Consider the following 18499-nt stretch of genomic DNA (forward strand, 5'->3'; position numbering starts at 1 on the left):
TCAGGGGTCCGGGCCTCAGCTGTGTTGCGGCTGAGGTGGGAAAGGTGCTGTCCAGTGTGCCGACGGGCCTCAGCTGCACAGCCAGGCCCTCACTGGAGCAGCTGCTCAGGACAAGGATTGCAGGGGCATCTGACAAGAAATACTGTCTAAGCACAAAATTGAACTCTTTCCCTAAGACAGAACTCTGGTTAGTGTTGAGTCCTACTTCTAGTTTATAAAAACTGTAAAATTGAAATGAACATGAGCCAAAGAAGCCTGACCACCCTGGCATTGCCATTTGGGGTGTGGCTGTTGGGCTCCTCAGCTGTGCGTGAGGACCCTGTGAGCTTCCCAGCCTCTTCTCAGTCCAGGGAAGGGACCGGTTTAGCTCAGAAGTCCTTTCTCATACTGACCTTCTATCAGGAAGCAGATGAAAATGCAGCTCAATAAAAGCCATAAAGTACTCTTGCAAAAAAAGATGACTAGATTTAAAAATTGTGAAAAAAAAAATTTTGGATAGGGTTATATTTTATCTGAGGAAAGTTAAATAGAAATTATAAAGGAGCATTTTAGGCCTTAGGTTTTTAGAACAGAAAAAAAAAACTAACAATTTTTGTACTCTGATGACAGAATTATTCAACTTTTATAAGGAAACTTCTGTGTATGTATAAAGCAGAGATTCAAGAAAACAGTTCTTTTGTGTGTGTGGGTGTTAAAAAAATTAAGTAATGGATGACTTTTCAGGTTTCTCATGATGTATCAGAGACTTCAAAAACCCATTCTTCTCATTTCTTATTGTATTTCTTAAACAATGCTAGTGGTGAATTATGTGGAGGCATTGAAGGAGACTCTTTTAGCACTTAGGGAAAGGTCCTTGAGTGGAGAGAGGCTGTTTCCATATTTCATTTTTCCCAGGGTTTGGGACTTGTTTTTTACTTCATAACTGATCTTTTTTTCTTATTACCAAAATTGTACATGTTCATTGTGGAAAAACCTTTAGAAACCACATATATACCAAGAAAATGAAAATTAGCTGTAACTCCTTACCCAAACTTAACCTCTGCTTACCATTTGCTCTGTGTCCCCCACATATTTCATACTTGACAACTGAAGCCTATGTGTATTTCTTTTAAATACGACACCATTTTTTAAATTATTTCAGTCCATTTTTCTGTTGATATCTTTGTGTTTTACTATATAAGAATGCCTTATAGCATAAAGAAGTCAACTCTTTGTGCGTTTATCATTGACCTTCATTCATGTGTCATTGTATAGTAGGTGATGATGTGCTCAAGGTTATGTTTTCCATAATGATTCCTGCTTTTGATGATCTTGGTGTTACATTCCTCAAAAGTATCCTCAGAATTAAAGAGCTATCCACTCACTTTTTCTTCTGATATTTGCGTGTAGTTTAGTTTAGTTTGTGCATTGAGCGGAATCCAACTCACGGTGGTCTTGAGGACAAAGGACAGACATGCCTAGTGGCCCTCTGCGAAGGGCCCTTGCTGTCCCATACCTCTGTGAGGGGTCTCCAGCACCAGGCTCTCCTTGGGCCTTAGCAGCAGGACTGCTCAGCGCCGGCTGCCTCCCTAGGCAAGGTGCCTGCTTCTTTCTCAGTAGCGTGGCCAGGGGCTTAGGGTCAGAATGTGACCAGCGGAGAGTTAAGGGGCAGGCGAGGGCCACCCCAGCCAGGCCCATGGATGGTCAGATTTCCTGGGATAGAAGCGGGAATTCAGCAGGCACTGTTGCCCCCCCAGCCTTAGAGGTGGCTGCACCTAAGGAGAATGCTCGTGGTGGGTGGGAAGATGGTCTCGGTTCGTTCCATCTGTCTAGAATCTTTTTTCTAGACTTTGACAGAGATAAGGAAAAATATTTCTCAGGTGAAATCATGTTATGAGAGATTAGCTATCCTTTGCTTGTATGTGCCCTGCAGTTTCGTTCTGCTTTTCTAATAAAGCCTTTCTCTCACATGTTTAGCCAGTAGTATGCATGAACGAGGTGGCAAACACACCCGCACACGCGCCCACCCACCCAGGAGGCGGCCCTTAGGACAAGTTGTCTCTAAGCCTTCCAACCTTTGTTTTTCCTGTGATGCCATTTCTGTGGGCAGACCTGCAATCCCCCTCTGCCAACCACTTAGATGGCAGCTTTCATTAGGGAAAACGTGGTGGGGGGGTAGAATCAAGCAGCAGAGGGATCAGGTGTGAAATGAGGGGCCTTGGCTCTTCCACTGCCTCCCCCTCACGTACTGGGCGACCTTGGACAAGTCATTCGGCTTCATGGAACGCTGTCCCCTTACCTGTAACAGCACTGTCTGCCGTACGAGCTTTAGCAAGTTTTCCTTAAAATCAAGTGAGATAATTAATATAAAAATGCCCTAGAAGCACTAAAGCACCTACACAGTGTTAAGTATCAACGTCATCATCTCCATTCTTCCTGGGCAAGAGTTAATTAAAATATCATTAACACCAGATGAGCCAATTGCTATACATCTACCCTCACTGCTGAAATGAGGAAAATACCAGTAAGGTTTGTCTGCACAGGTGATTATTTTCCCAAGAAGCTCAGAGCCCAGATTTATTTGGTTTGTACCCACTTGCCAGCTCAGCTCTCTTTCGCAGCTGTACAAACCTGAAGTGCAAAAAGCTCAGTGATTAACCCCCATGTAGCTACTAGTTAGCAGTAGGAAAGGGGGGACACTAAGAGTCTAAACTGGCAACCTTCAGTGGGAGCTCTGTTAACCAACACCTGAAGAAGGAAGAAGGAAAGAATGGAGACCACCCAGCTAACCACCTTTCATTTCTGGGAGCAAGGACCCGTCACTTCTTGGAGCCACACAGGAGTGGGAGGCAGTGGGCCTCTCAGGCCTGATTCCTAAAGGCACATGGTCCTCAGAGCTCCCAAGTAAGAGCACACATGCAACGCCACGTGCGAGAAGATTCTGTTTGGCAAGTTCCAGGGCAAAAAGATGATTTCAAATTTGGTACTCAAAGTTGAAACGTCCTTTAGGGGTGAGGTCCCAGCCTAGTCTGCAAGAGCTGTCACTGTCATGAGATCTGAGAGTTGGAAAGGGGGACCCTGCTGTCTGCGTTGAGGGAAATGGCCAGCGCGGTTCCTTCAACGTCTCTGGGCAAAGGGCCAGCTCTGAGCCAATCGTGAAATGAGACAGAGCTGCCTGTGGCGTCTTCTCTGGCTCTTGGACTTCGGTTCCCGCCTCCGGGGCTTCTGCAGGGCATCCTCCTGCCGGCCCCACTGCCTGGTGGCTGCTCCACAGTCAGCGCCCCTCTGCCCCCCATCCCGCCCAGGCCCACACGCAGCCCATCACAGAAAGGCCGTCAGCTTCCCTGTAGGGAGTGGCATCTTCTGGCCACGGAGACCCCCAAAAGGGGCCAACTCTGCCTGGGGCAAAGCCCCTTCAGTTTCTATTTTTTAGAAGATGGCTCCCATCTTCTACATGTAAACTGGGGCTGTTAACTTAGGATTTGTGAAGTCCCTGAAATTTTTTGTGTTTTTCTTTTCCAAGTTAAACTATTTCCATCTGACTCTCAGAATGGCCGGTGAGCCTCCCAAGGTTAAGAAGCTACACATTCTTTAAAGTGTCCAGACTTTGTCACACTCGTGTGGCACGAGGGACTCAACAATAGGGACTAACGTTGGTCAGGTTTATTTTTAGGTTCTTGAGGGTAGGTGAATGCAAACTGGAAAATCCCTATGAAATGTATACTTCCTGCAAAATAACTTCCTTGATTTTTTTTTTTACTGATTTCATTTTTAGGTTAACATTCTTTGTGGCTACTTATTGGTACTTCCCTAGATCTGCAAAAGATAGTTTCATAGCCATCACCTCAGAAGAAAAAGAAAAACCTTTAAGAAATTTATTTTAAAGAAGAACCTGGAATATTCATTGCTGACCCAAGTAGCAGTGTCATCAGCCAGCCTGCTCCTTAGGGACCTGTCCTTTCACGAAAAGGCCCAGTGCAGTGCACAGAGGCGGGGTGTGAGGTCAGAGCCGCGTGGAGGGAGGCTTGGCCCTCACTGTGGGAACTGGGCGGGCGGCCGGGCCTCACAGCATCAGTTTCCTCATCTCTGAAATGGGGAAGGTCTTATCTGTGGCACGGGCATCCTGTCGGGACTCCCAGCCAGGGCTGGTTCCTGTACCCTGTTCCCTGAGGCGTCTCAGCCACGCCTGGGGCACCATCTTCAACACAGGAGGCAGGGCTTCTGTCCACAGTGGAATTACCAGGATGCCGCTTTCCCTTTCATGTTACCTCCTGACTGCTGTTCCTTCAAGTCAGTGCCCACAAACTTGTGTGTTTCTCTACTCTCTTTTAATTGTTCATTACAAATCTCTCCCACCCTTTTCACTTCCTAACTTATTATTCATAATTTGAGAAAAGATTAGAGGTGAAATTTGGGAAAACGAGACTTCTTCCTCCTTTTTCAGACATGCGTGGCTAGGAGGCATCATGGTCTGAGCCAGTGGCCATTGTCATATTTCATGCCTTCTTTGGGCTACTTTTGTATAACTTACCCCACCTGTTGTATCATGTCACATTTCAGAAGGCTGATGCTTCTGAAAATCTTTAGGTGTTTCAGAGAAGTGAGTTTTCTTTTTGCCTTATAAAGTCATAAAGAATTGATGGTAGTTCCAGTTTGCTCCTCCAAATAAGCTGATAACACATTCTACTCTTACTCTGCATTTAGTGTTTGCAAAAGGCTTTTATTGTTTGTAGTAGGCTTTCACATACAATAACTTATTCAGTGCAACAAACCTGAGAAGAGATTGTATCAGCCCTGAACCTTTTAGTTTTCAAGGGACAGGAAGGCCAACTCAAATTGGCTTACCAAAAAAGGAACATTTTTGGCTCGTGTGCTTGAAGAGCCTAGACTTCAGGTATGGCTTGATCAAAGGCACAAAGAGTATCATTAGGACTCAGTTTCTCACCATCTTTTGGCTCTGCCTTCCCTTGTTGGCTTCATTCTCAGCCTCTATATGGTGGTCCCCAAGCCTGTGTCTTTTCAGGGAAAAGGAGAACAGGCCTCTTCCCAGGATACTTGTGACTCATGCAGCTCTTTGAACTCACAAATCTACTACTGGATTTGGCCTGGACTGAGTCACCAGCCCATTTTTGGAGTCAGGCATGGAGACAAGGTCTTCTGAAACGCATAGACATTGGATGGGTGGGTGTGGATGTGATTCCCCAGAAGAAAATCTGAGTTTCATTTCCAGGAAATAAATGAGTGTTCACTGTAGAGATGCTATCAACCTTTTTTTTAAAAAAAAATAAATGAGGAAACTGATGTTCAGGGAAGTTAAGTAGATTGTCCAAAACTCACAGCCAGAGAGTGATCAAGAGGGTACTGGACCCAAGGACTTAGGACTTCTCTTGCAGCACCTCTGGCCATGAGGGCAAGTGACAGTGTGGCCCCTGGGCACAGCAGAGGGAGCACCTCGCCAGGGCCCCAGCCTTGGCACTCTTGTGGCCCCAGCTCTAGGTGTGGTCTCAGACACTTAGTTTCTCCAGGTCTCCTCCTCCTCACCTATCAAATGAGATAAACTTGCCCTGCTGATTGTTGGTGAGGCTCAGATGAAAGTGTTAGGAAAAGGACATGCAGTGTCCCCTGAATTCTCTACAAATGCAAGGTGTCCTCGCCTTTCCAAGAACCTCATGTGGTTTGGGTAGGCATCAGGTTTTCTTTTACAGTAATGTCAAGAGAATTTGTTCACTGCATTCCAGTTTACAAAGTGTGTATCATAGGCTTTGCTCTATTTAAACATCCCAAAAATATCCCAAACATTCTGGAAAGACAGATGAGAAATGGACGCAGGGGGTAGGGGTGAGTTGATAAACTGGTCCTGGGACAAGCAACTAATGAGGGAAGACCTCAGATTCCACTCCCTCCTTCCTCTGTGCTCCCATCTCTCTTCCCATAAGTGTTCATCTAATTTGATCACCTCTGAGTATGTGCTTCTCAACAGATGTGATCAGGAGGTTGAGAAACAGAAGCATTTTGAATGTGACCTAAGACTGTGTTTCAATATTTTGCTATGAATTGCCAACTTTTAAAATTTTCTGATTGGGTTATTAATTATTTTTATTGCATAATTGGAAGAAACTCATTGTACATTACCATGAGAAAAGAAATCCAGCTTTCCAAAGATAAAGACTGATAGTCGGGAAGTGGATGTGGCTCAGGCAACTGGGCTCTCACCTACCATATGGGAGGTCGCTGGTTTAGATCCCCGTGTCTCCTAAAAAAGATGGTGAGCTGGTGCGACGGGCAGTGCAGTGACCTGATGCAACAAGATGCGGGAGGAAAAAACTTGAGGAGAGACACAAGAAAGCCGAGGTGGCTTAAGCAATTAGGTGCCTTCCTCCCACATCAGAGGTTCTAGGTTCGGCTCCCAGTGCCTCCTAAAGAAAGATGAACAGACACAGCAAGTGCAAAACAACAAGGGGGTGGGGAGAAATAAATAAATCCTCCCCCCCAAAAAAAGAGAGTCCCACCTTATTACTTAAGATACCCCTTGAGAAAAGTCTCCACAGCACTGAAGAGCTGTTCCCCTTTATTGCCATCATGAAGTTCTAAGTCTTTGAAAACAAGCATCTGGTGGGACGGCACCTGCCATGCCCCTATGAGCCTTGACTCTGAAAGATGCCAGGAAGACCACATTGGGGGCAGGCAGGGTGGCAGATGGGAGCAGGATTGGCCAGGGCACCCCAGGGCTCTTGAGGTTGCCAGCAGCCTGATTTTGTGGCCCCAAGGACCTGCCCTCAATAGTAGCCTAGATGGATAGCGATGTCCCAAGGGCAGCAGCCAGGTGCTTGAGAGTCAGCAGATTTTCCAGCAGTGGTCTCACTGGTCAGGTCAGATGTGCAGTGGCGTCGCCATCCTGTGCTGCTTGCCCGCGTTGAGTCAGGGCCTAGCAGTGGCAGCCAACCCTGGGGCGTGGTGATAGCAGCAGTGCCTGCTTCATCCCACCCTCTCGATGTGATGTCGGTGAGAACACCCAGCGCTCCTGGAATGGGGCCTGGCACCCAGTGGACACTCCACACAGCAGCCGATGGCGCCTCTCCCAGGACGCCTCTTCCTGAGCCGTTGCTGACTTGTCCTCCCCTGCTGCCCAGCCAGCTGCCACCCCACTTCTCTGCTGCCCTTTACTGTGGGACTCTTCAAAGGTGTTGGCTAGGCCGAGGCTGGCCACTGCCATAGCCTCTGGCCATACTCGGTATCGAGCATTTGAAATAGAGTGAGTCCAAAAGGATGTGCTGTATAAGTGGAAAATACACACCGGGTTTCAAAGACTTAGTATAACAGATTACAGACTACCCCAATATGTTTGTATTGATTATATATTGTACTGATATAAAATAATCCATATTTTTCAAGTTTAATTTCGCCTGTTTCCTTTTCCTTGTTAAATGTGTCATTACATACATGGCTCACATTATATTCCTCCTGGGGATTTCTGGTCTGTATTGTCTTCACTTCTCTCTAGAGTCCCTCCCAGGTAGGAGCCCAGGACTCCACCTAATGCAGCTTTGTCAGGGTCACCCACTCTGCTGGTCACTTCCCGCTGGTAACTGGCCAGCAGCAGAGGGACCTGAGGTCCCTCTCCTTGAAGCATTTTTCTTCGCTTGGCTCCAGGGACATCAAGTTCTCTTGATTTCTCTTTCCTCATGAGTAGTTCCCTCCTAGTTTCCTTTCTTTGAATCTTCGTCATCTTCTGTTTTCCATCCAAACTTACTCCCTAGAGGAGCTCATCCCAGCTGAAGGCTTTAAATACTGTCTTGGTGCTTACAGCCCAGCTGTCTCTCTTCCCAGACCTTGTGTCTCTTCCCAGACCTCGTGTGCCTGCTCAACATTGCCAGTTATTTATTTATTTATGATTTATTTATTTCTCACCATCCCCACCATTGTTTGCATTCACTCACTGCTCTCTGTGTCTGCTTGTCTTTCTTTTTAGGAGGCATGGGGAACCAAACCCAGGACCTTCCATGTGGGAGGGAGGTGCCCAGTTGCTTGAGCCCCCTCCACTCCCTGCTTGTTGTGTCTCTCATTGTGTCTCCTTGTTATGTCTTGTTTTGTCATCTCTCCATGCCAGCCCATTGCTTCAGCTCGCCGTCTTGCTCATCTTCTTTCAGAGGTACCAGGAACTGAACATGGGACCTTCTGTATGATAGCAGGTGCCCAACTGCTTGAGCCACATCTTCCCTCAACATCGCCATTTAGACCCTGCTCTTGTACAGATGCTCATATGGCTCAGTTCTTCACCAAGGTTTCTGGGAAAACGCACCTTGTTACCTACCACCGCCCTCCCTGACCACCACATCTGAAATGTCACCCTGTGACCCTTTGGATGTTTATTTCCCCTCATAAGTTCAGCACCTCTTGACACGTCATTGTTTGTTGCTTGTTGTCTCTCCGGGGAGATGGAAGCTCCATGAGAGCAAGGACTTTGTCTGGGGGTCCACGACCTTTTCCCCAAGGCCCTCAAACAAATGTCTGAAACAAAATTCCTTCGCTGGTGCCTGAGTAGACAAGTCTGCCCAGCCCTGCTCATTTATCAGTTCTCTGCCTCTTTAGGGCAGAAGCTCCTTAGCTCTGCCTGGCCTCAGAACTAAGGAAGCTTGCTTGCCTGTAATGCACATGCCCCACCACCCCTTGAGATCCAAATGCAGTAGAATCTGGCGTAGGGTTGGAACATCTTAACAAGTTCTACAGGTGATGTTGGTGCCTGGAGTAGCAAACCTGGCAAAACATTGTCTCGTGAACTGTTTCGTAGCTGTTCATCTGTTGCTCTGCTTTGTTGTTGTTTTATGTGTATCAACAGTTCTTGAGTCACCTGGGAATCTAAATATAGACCTTCTAGCCCTGCCCTAGACCTGGTGAATCAGAACTTCCTGGGATGGTCCTGGGAATCTCTAGTTTTTACGAGGTGCCTCTGGTGGTGCATGTCTTCCCACGGGCCTTGGGAGTCCTGGTAGTTGTCTTGTACAGACTCTATGAGGAGGTTAGAAATTCAAGAGCAGGTGTTTCCCTGTCTTTTCAGGCCAACTTCTCTCCTCCTCCACCATTGATTCAATAGTGCTCTGTTCAAAAGGACACTGACGTTCACTTAGCCATTGTAGGGTGAACTTGCTTTACCCAGATTTCAAACTGCCTTCGTGACTTAAGCATCAGCCAGTATTTCTACCTACGTTTTCAAAGTAGCCTCTTCTCTGATTAGAGGCAAAATCCTATCTTAGGTGCCCAGCTCATACCCTGGAGGGGGCTATCTTTGCATCCTTTTTGTCCAGCAACTTAAAATACCTCTCCTGGTCCAGCACATAGCACTGGAGCAGTGGCACCTACCTGGTGCTGAAATTTCCTTACTCGACTTTCCTCTTGGTTTATGCTGGGGCACATGTGCTTTGACTGTCCTTGACCTTGGGGTGCACTCACTGGTCTCCAGAGCATCCCCCAGATGCAGACAAAGGCCTGAGTCCTTTCCCAGGGCCTGTTCTACTTGCCAAGGGGAGAATTGGACCCGTCCTGGGACCAGTGACCTTGCCCTGCTTTTGTTCCTTTCTGTCCTGGAACTATATATATTGACACGTGTTACAGGCAGCAAGTTTGAAAACTAAAAATGCAGAACTATCAGTCTTCCCAGAGGAAGGAGAGAAGGAGGAATGGAGTGTAGCGGGGACCAGAGCCTCCAGGTTGGGTAGGGTCACTGAGGGGGACCCAGAGAGCCTCTGGGTGAACCTATTCAGAGGCACCTGCTCAGGGCTCTGGGCCTTGGGTGCCAGCTGGTAGCCCCTTGAACAGTTTGCTTTGTCCCTGTTCTTCGCAGAGGTTGCTGAGGTCCATGCTCATGGTAGGATCTGGAAAGGAGCGGTGTCACCCGGGGAGCCCGCGAGGAGCGTGCAAGGAGCCGGTGAGGCGCCGGCGGCCTCCTTGGCCCATGTCTGCCCCTCAGTTTGGCCTCTACAAAGGTGCCAGATGCAAGAAACCTTAGTAATCAGGGCTGCTCCCTTTGGGAAGTCTGTCCCTAGGTGATAGCTGCTTCTGCTGGAATACTTGCTTGGGGTGCACGGGGAGACGTGGCTTCAGTGACAAAGGGAGTGAATTGACCTGAGAAGTGTAGGAAGAAAAGATTTCTAATGAGACCTGATAGTTCAAGGGCTCTAGGAGCCTAATCTTTTTTTTTTCCCCTGCCCACCCAGTCTTCATACAAATGTAAATATGCCCCCTCAGACAAATTGCCAAATGTGGTTTTAATTTGTAAGCAGGAGACCCTGCCTTGCCTCTTTCTTTTTTCCTTTCATTTTCTTTTTTTTTTTCTTTTTCTTATTTTTTTTAAAAACAAAGTCACAGGTTTCACACTCTTTGAAGGTTCATTTCCTTCTGCCATATGGCTGTCACTTTTTCTGTTGTCCTTTTCCTTCCAAGGACATTATTCTCCTTTGTTTTGTTGTCAGAAGAATTTGAAAGGAGAGCCAATTGCCCTGTTTCTTAAAGAAGTTTTTTAATATCCCATAGGAAATACATAGTGCTCTTTAAATTGAATTTAAAAGATTTTAAATAAGTTAGTAAAGGCAGTGATTGGCTCCAGTCTGAGATTGAAGCCAGTGTCACTGTCGCAGCATCCACTGTCATTATTTATGACCCTGTCTGCCTTCCATTGTGGACTTCTTCCAGCCTTAGGGAATTTACATCATTCCTAATAGCAAAAGGCTTTCTGGTTCCCACAGAGTTGTTCAAAGCCTGACTCATGTCCTTATGTTAATTGTTCAGCTCTGAAAATGCAGCACTTACAGGGTGTGGTTGTGAGGGGAAAATCTACTGTACTTATAGGGCATGTTTAGAAGTGTTTCACACATAAATCTCAATGCCCCCCCTTTCTCTGCCCACCCCCCTTCTCTAATTTTTAAGATGGAGCTCTTTTTGGTCAACTCGTAAGTTTTAGAAAACAAAAGGGAGAGGCACCATGATACAGTGTTATCCAATAAAACCTATAATATCCTGTGCACTAACTCTTAAAACTGGCTTGGGTTATAACTGGGCATGATTTTGAGTGACATTGGTCTGGGCCTGAGACCAAAGGCGGGGTGGAGTGCGCTGAGGGCCGGTGCTCAGGGGTGTAGCGCAGTGATGGGGTAAAGCTCCTGGCGTCAGCCTGCAGGACGCCGCCTCCTGCTGACCACTGTCCTCTACCGGGCTCTCTGAGGCCGTCCTCGGTAGTTCCACTGTAATTCTAAACCAAGGATTTACTGATAAATTGACCCAACTGTTGCAACATTTTACCAAAAGTTGATGTGAAGGGGTACTTAGTGCTACAGAAAATAAGAAATGTTAACTCCTTGCCTGGATTGTCTGCTTGCTAACAAGAAGGAAAAGAGTCCTAAAGCGTGAAAGGGTCAATGTTGGTAATGGTTGGGAGATTTCTACATTTTTCCATTACTTCCTTATGAAGCTTGCATGGGAACGTGCAAAGATAGATAGATTATCTAAGACTTCTGGAAAACCATGGTAGTACTGTTAGTTTAAGGAAAAATCTCCTAGTTCTTTAACAGCCAAGGATCACAAATTCCAGTTTTGAGAATATCAGTATTAAACGGCTTTACTTTTGATGTAGTCTTAAGTATCACAAAGGCCATATTGTGTATTTTTGTCAGTAGAGAAAATTTTGGGAATTCTTTGGATAATAAGGGTTGGGACCACTGTGCCACCAAGCCTCTGTGGAAGCAAAAAGCTTACAAACAGGCTGCCATCTGGCACAGAGATGTCAAATATTGGCCAAGAGAGTCCCACATGGTTTGGAATCAGCATCCTTTACATTATAGTCTTGTTTGTGGTACATGTTAATGTATGAAAAGTGTGGGCTGGGAGTCTAAGCGAAGCAACAAGTTACCAAAAAGCTCTGTATATTAAAAAATATATGTAATAGCCTAACACTAAGCCATTTCATTCAGTCTTTAAAAAAATGGATCTGTTTGTTGGGACATTCAAAGGCTAACTGCTTCTCCTGTTCAGCTCACAGATTGCTAACTGCACCTTTGTTATCTTTTGGAGTAGACAGAAAGGCCTTTCCACGGAATATCTGATTACTTTGCTGAGTGTGCAGAGAGTCCTCTTCCTCCCAGTGCAAAGCGCAAAAGAAATGCTCTGAAAGAAATGTAAGTTTAACACGTTTTCTGTCCCATTTTTGACTTTGTACGTTAACGGATGGATCATATGAAGTCTAGAATTAAATGAGAGTCCCCAGAATGTAATCACCAAATCCACCACCTGGCACTGACCCTACCTCTACCCTAAGTCACGTACTTGCTCTTTTCCATCTTTCTGACTCTCTCCCTCGCTCTCTGTACAATGGGATAGAGTCCTTGCTTCACAGGTGTGTTGCAAGGGGCAATTAATTATAAGCTTTCTGAAGATGAAAAACACCTTTTGGTAGTATATTTTCATTTAACTTTCCAAGTGACTGCAGAGGATCTAAAATAATAAAAATAATATTAACAATAATAATAATACAGTCCTTTCCAAAGAAGCTTATTCTGATCGTAATGTAATTATAATTCCCATATCCCTGATAGCAACAATAAGAAAAGGAATATACATTTGTTTCCAGACAGAAGCTTAGCCAAAATAAATATTTCAACCTCAATATTTTGAGTTTGGTGATTTAAAAAATTTCTTGCCATTCACAAGCTTACTGAAGTCAAGGCCTTGGTCTTTAGTCTCTAAATTCTCTAGATGTAGCTTCCATTCTGTCCCTCGAAGTTGATTTTACCATCAAAGTGAGGTTTGCATTGTTTGTTACGTGTACTGTAGAAAAGGTGTTTATATATGTGCTTGTAATCACCAGCTAAATGGTGATTACAATTGAGTAATCCCCTGAAATGGTCTGAGAGAAGTTCCAGAGGATTATTCTTTACTCACAAATAGAAATTGTACATGTATGTCCTTTGTATGTATTTAAGCATCTAATCCTGGGGAAAAAAAATCAATAAATCACATGTAGGTGGTATTGACCCTTAGCATCTCAAATGAATACTTCTCTGTCTTAGTTAAAATGTGAACTCCATCTTAACTCCATTGATAACCCAGTGATTGATCAATAAGCTATATCCTAGCATATTGGAGAATGTGAGACCTATTGGTTATCCTGTCTGCATTTAAACAAACATTGGGGGATTGTTCCAGATTTGGAGGGTGCTGGGGTAGGGAGAGGGTAAGCCCTTTTTTTCAGGTATAGAAAATGAATTGAGTGGCATTTGGAGGAAATCATTCCATTACAACTTTACAGATTGTAAAATCCTTTTTGTTTTAGAGTGAAAAGAACAGAAACAGAAAAGCAGCGTTGTGAGCAAATCACAGACCAGCAGGGACATTGTGGGAACATCTGGTGATTTACTGACTGCAGAGCTAGCAAGGAGGAGGGATGGTGACGAAGTTTCATCCTGTCCCTCATTGGAATCCACGGGACAAGCAAAGGGTTACATAAAGGCAGCCGAGAGCCACCAGGGGCTGGCTTCCTGTTCAAAAGCTGGAAAATGTTCATCAGGCCCAGCCAGAAGATACCAGCAGCCAGCAAAAACCTCATCCCGGGGAGCAGTTCAAGACAGAGCTTCTAAGCGGGAGCCCTGTCTGTGGCTGTGAGTCAGCATCACCAGGTCCAAAACAAAGTCCGCGAGTGGCCAAAGCACAACAGAAACCCAGGAACTGCGACTCTGCAGAAGACTCCGACCACCACAAGAGAGTTTCTCTTGGAAGTAATCAATTAGTCCCAAGAGAAGTAATAGTGGGGGAAAAAAGCAGAGCTGCCAGGGTTTGGCCAGCCTTAGAGCTGTCAGATCCGGGGTTACTTTTGAAACAAGATTTGGCAATAAAAACCACGCCTAATGAAGAGTTGCATGTTTTGGAAAATCTCTCCTCCAGACAACTTATGAAAGAAAATAACTCAGGGCAGGCATGGCAAAGCAGCTCAGCCACAAACAGTAAAAGCTTATCTGCAATTCCTCTACCCACTCACTCGGAAGGGAACTGCAGACTTCAGGGCAGCCCAACCAAGAAAAGAAACACAAAAGAGGCCACTAACACTGAAGAGAAGTGGAAAGTCATGGCGAAGGACACAGGGGCCTGACCTGTGACCGGAGAGCAGCCTGTATAGGTGATGCGGTTGAAAGGGAATTAGCATAATTATTTTAAAAAGAGAAAGGTATATCTGTATTAGGGTTAGCTCTCAAAGTGGTCCCCTGTGGTGGCTGTGTGCTTCCTGCTACTTTCTCGTCCTGCTTCATCACTGTCTTCAGAAAATTGTCTTAATAGTAAAGAGCCGTTGACCCCGTTGGTGGTTCTGTCCACTTGTATGAAGAAGCCAGTGGGTGTCTCCTCGGCACTTCTCTGCCCAGACCCTGTGGTGGTCCACAGGACCACAGGTGGTCCACAGGAAGGACAGGGCCACAGTGCTGCAGTTCAGTTCTGGGGCTTCAGTTCACCTCTGGAGGGGAGCAGCGAAGGAACAGGCAGGTGGTTCTGGGACCAGTGTCGTCATCTGGGAACTTGGAAATAAAGATCCTCAGGCTCCACCCTAGACCTACCAAAGGGGAGAACTGAGCGATTCTCGTGCATACTCAAGTTTAAGAAGCCCTGGGCTAGCTGGAGACTCTCGAGTTTACTGCCTCCAGCTCATTAGCGGGGCCTATGTATAGCTGTGTGCACCCTCAGACTCCCTCAGATTTCTAAAACACCTGGGGTTCAGCATGAGAGCCACTCTGTCCCCAGTTTCTACAGCGAGGAAGCCCCAGCACCCAGGGGGCTGTTACTTAACCCAAGGACTGTGAAAGTTGGTGGATAATCGGGCCCAGCATTAGGGGAAGACAAGGGAAGGGCTGGGTCCCTACTCTTGCTTGTAGATCAGGCATATCTGTGTCCCTGCCCTTGTCCCCACCTCCAAGGTTTTGGTAAGATTCAGAATTGTCCAGAGCTCAAGTTTCTTATTTGGAAGATTTCACAGGCAGTTTAAATTTCAAAACAGGAGATTTCCATTTGCATTGTCACCCGCTCATGTCTCCAGTGGGCTTGCTAAAATGCCATATAGTGAATCATAGCAATGACTTATTTTGGGTGGACAACTACTTAAGACTTTCTTAACCTAATTTCATCCTAAAATAGGAAACTATTTTCAAAGGCCACCCATCAACTGTATCTTTTTTTTTTCCTGCTCAACAGTGGGTGGTCTTTTGAGTAGCACCTCTCCTAGTAAAAAGGGAACTCAGATATATTTCTAAAAGTGTTGGAGTGTGCAGAAAAATAATCCCCCCAAAAGCCCAACAAAATAAAAGAGTATAGAAACAGGTGCTGCAGCATAGGTTCATGCTTAAGACTAATTAGGGTTTCTCTCCCTGCTTCTGTGCAGCCTCCCTCATGTCTCCATTCCCCACTTGTGCTATAGGGTAAGACTCAGGAGAAACCACCTTTCATGGTACCATTTTGGATTATGAAATTCACTTGTGCTCACCCAGCCTGGCCAAGGCTGAAGGTGCTATTACTTTCATGTTCCAAGCCCTACCTGAAAACCCATCTCCTTCCTGCGGTAGGGGTGGGAAACCTCCTGAAAGAGCCGTAGAACACTCATCTCCAAGGCCCATTGTGGGCCCCTCATTAGGTGTGCTAATCACCAAAGACAGGACCACGTGTGTCGGCAGAACTCCTTAAACAGAAACAGCTCTTAGAGCAGTTTCAATAGGGAGGGCACGGATAGTAACCCTGGGGATAGGCCAAGAAACACTTAAGTTCCCTGGAAGACTCTAGAATCAGAAAGACTTCCATACCAGAATGCTAGCTGCTGCCTGCCCCAGAACTCGGTGGAGGTGTTTGAAGGGGAAGCCCCGGAGAAAGTTTTCGTTGAGAAGGAAAAGAGAAAAGGAGAGGAGTAATCAGCACATCTTTCCCGTTCATTAGTTTGCCTGGGCCAATACCAGTGCTTTTAATGATTTTCTTTCAAGGAAGTCTTGGCTTTAGAATTTTGGTTTATTTGGGGAAATAGCAACTCCTGTTATTGCTTTGGCTGTGAGAGAGATGCGTTCTTTTGCACAGATGATGTGTGTGTGATTTTAAACAAGGTGAACGTTGGGCACCAGCTTTCAGTTTCCCCTTGGTGGAACGCATTTGAAGAATTTCACCTTCAAGCATTTTCCTTATGCCTGTCAGAAGCACCCCTGGATCCCATGTTTCTAGAGTGGTTGTGTGATTTTTTGGATATTCGGAAGGGGGAAATGAATGCCAGTTGTTTTTGTTGTTGTTGTTACTTATTAGTTGGGAAACGAAGGGCTCTATGCTTTTGAGAAAGGTATGTGATTTGATGCTCTTAATAAACTTAATAATTTGGCATCTGAAAATCTGAGACTGTGTTGGTATTCTTGGGCAAATAGAGCAAGTTCTCCAGCCACTTATTACCCCAAATTTAATTATCAAGCCCGGAGGACATGTTGAGCTGATTCCACCGATGGAATGTCGGACTCTCTAACTTTCTCAGTGTCATGGTTTCCAAGCCACCTGCATGGGCTTTCAACTGACTTTTAAATAGATTAATGATGATTTTTTTTTTAAATCCACAAATGAAAAATGTCTGAGAATATCTGTGTGATTTTTCTTAAGCATTTTCTTTTCTTTGCCACTGGAGGTTAACTGTCATTTAGATATGTCTATGAATTGTTCACTGCAAAAGAGCAAAATTTGGTCGGAGAAATTGGGATGAGTGTACAGATTCTTATTCATTTATTTTAATGCTAAAGAAATACAGAAACTTTCATAAAAGGCAAGAGTCATAAAAACCTTTTGTATTTTGTTTTCTAAAGAATATAACTTCTCTATGAATGAAATATCTCAAGGTATATCTTGGACAACAATGGGATCACATTTGAATCGTTTGCTTTTGGTGTCAGATTTGGATTTTCTTAATAGTATGGGTTGTTCTATAGATTGATGGCGTTTGATTTCAGAAAGAACTTGGTGAGGGCAGAGCATATAAAGGGAAGGAAACCTCCATGCCCAAGAGAAGGGCCTGGGATCCCAGTGTCACGATTCCCAATTCCTTCGAATTCCTTCTTGGCAGGGCCCACAAAAATGTTTCCATGACATTTCCCTTTGAGGTAAAACGTGGCTTTCCTGGGAGCAAAAAAAGTCTCTCTCCAACATGCTTTGACTTGAATATGGAAATCATTTTGATTTCTTTTCTCTTATGAGGAAATTTTCATGCTTGGTTTGTCAAGACAAGAGAGTTCATTCCTTGTTGAAACACTAATGAATTGAAACACGTTGGAGCAAGTAAAAACTCAAAATTAAGCTGGTTTCTTTCAAATAGTCTTCCTTAGTGTAAAATAAATTAAGCAATGTAAAATGAAGTTAATTCAGGTAATTACTAAATACAGAAGCCTAACAATATATATCATTGGATATTATTATTTAAGGGTAGAATTTTCAGAAATCTGCAAAACTCCCTTTAATTTGGTTTCTATATTTATTTAACAAAGCAAGGAGCAAATACATGTCAATATGTAGCTGAATAGAATGGATGAAATTATCTTTGCAACTACTAAGCACTGGGCTGAATTTAATCACATTCAAATAAGTTTCATTAGGCAGCATACTGTTACCGTGTACTACTTTATAATTGCTGTTACAGTTCTTATTAGAAGTCTTGATTCATAAACAAAAATCAATAAAACCATACATCTGACCTAAAAGCATCTGGTCAGGCAACATCACATGTGAATTTGACAGATCCCCCGAATAACTTTGTTCAATGAAGTTAGAAGTCAAATATTGCGGTAATCCCCAGAAGAGCTCTTTTGTGTCCCCCATTGGCCTTACCTTACTGTTGTTGTGTGTTTTTTTGTTTCTTTTTTTCTTTTTAACTCTAAATACTTTAGTCCCACATGCCTAGGGTATGAAACTATTATGTAATGGAAATGATCCTGTTTTATGGATAAAACCAAACTTGTTTTAAAAAATTAATGTGTATCACTTTTGTTCTTCAAAACAAGTGAACTAACCCCAAGGAACATCATCCCAAAAGCCCTTTGCTGTTTAAAATTATGTAATTAGAAATGCTTTCCTCCTTAAGGAATTCTGAGGTTTTGAATTCTTTGCTAAAATAATCAAAAGAGCTTTGCATTTGAACCATTGAATCAAAAAATAAAGGTATGGAAAACCAGTGGATAGCATATGCTTAGTTGCCCCCTTAGGATTCTGGGGTGCTTCTTAAAATGTGGATGTGTTCCTCCTCCTACTCACAATTGTGAACTAACAGACCTCTTGTGACTCCTTCCCAGAGAATCTTGACATTTCCCACGTGGATTCATTTTCATTTCCAAAGTGGACCCAGTCCTTACCCTGATGAGCCCTGGGCTGACTGTTTCTCCACTCTGCCTTTTATTAGTGTCTCAGGCTTCTCTCTCTGCTTATAAATGTTTCTCCTTGAGTCTCATACATTGTTTCTAGAAGCATTTCAATATGTGGTTGTAATAAT

The 18499-nt window shown here is 44.6% G+C and overlaps 1 protein-coding gene across 1 annotated transcript in view; it reads left to right on the plus strand.

The window, feature by feature from the left end:
• The window catches only part of SLX4IP (SLX4 interacting protein), a 186987-nt gene extending 169002 nt beyond the window's left edge, over nt 1-17985 (plus strand). Inside the window, 4 exon segments of the mRNA XM_004461828.5 lie at nt 12043-12143; nt 13298-13316; nt 13318-13494; nt 13496-17985. Coding sequence (XP_004461885.2) covers nt 12043-12143; nt 13298-13316; nt 13318-13494; nt 13496-14110 — 912 coding nt within the window. The 3' untranslated portion in view covers nt 14111-17985.
• Nucleotides 17986-18499: the final 514 nt, after the last annotated feature.

This window comes from Dasypus novemcinctus, chromosome 24, assembly GCF_030445035.2.
Source record: "Dasypus novemcinctus isolate mDasNov1 chromosome 24, mDasNov1.1.hap2, whole genome shotgun sequence".
NCBI lineage: Eukaryota > Metazoa > Chordata > Mammalia > Cingulata > Dasypodidae > Dasypus > Dasypus novemcinctus.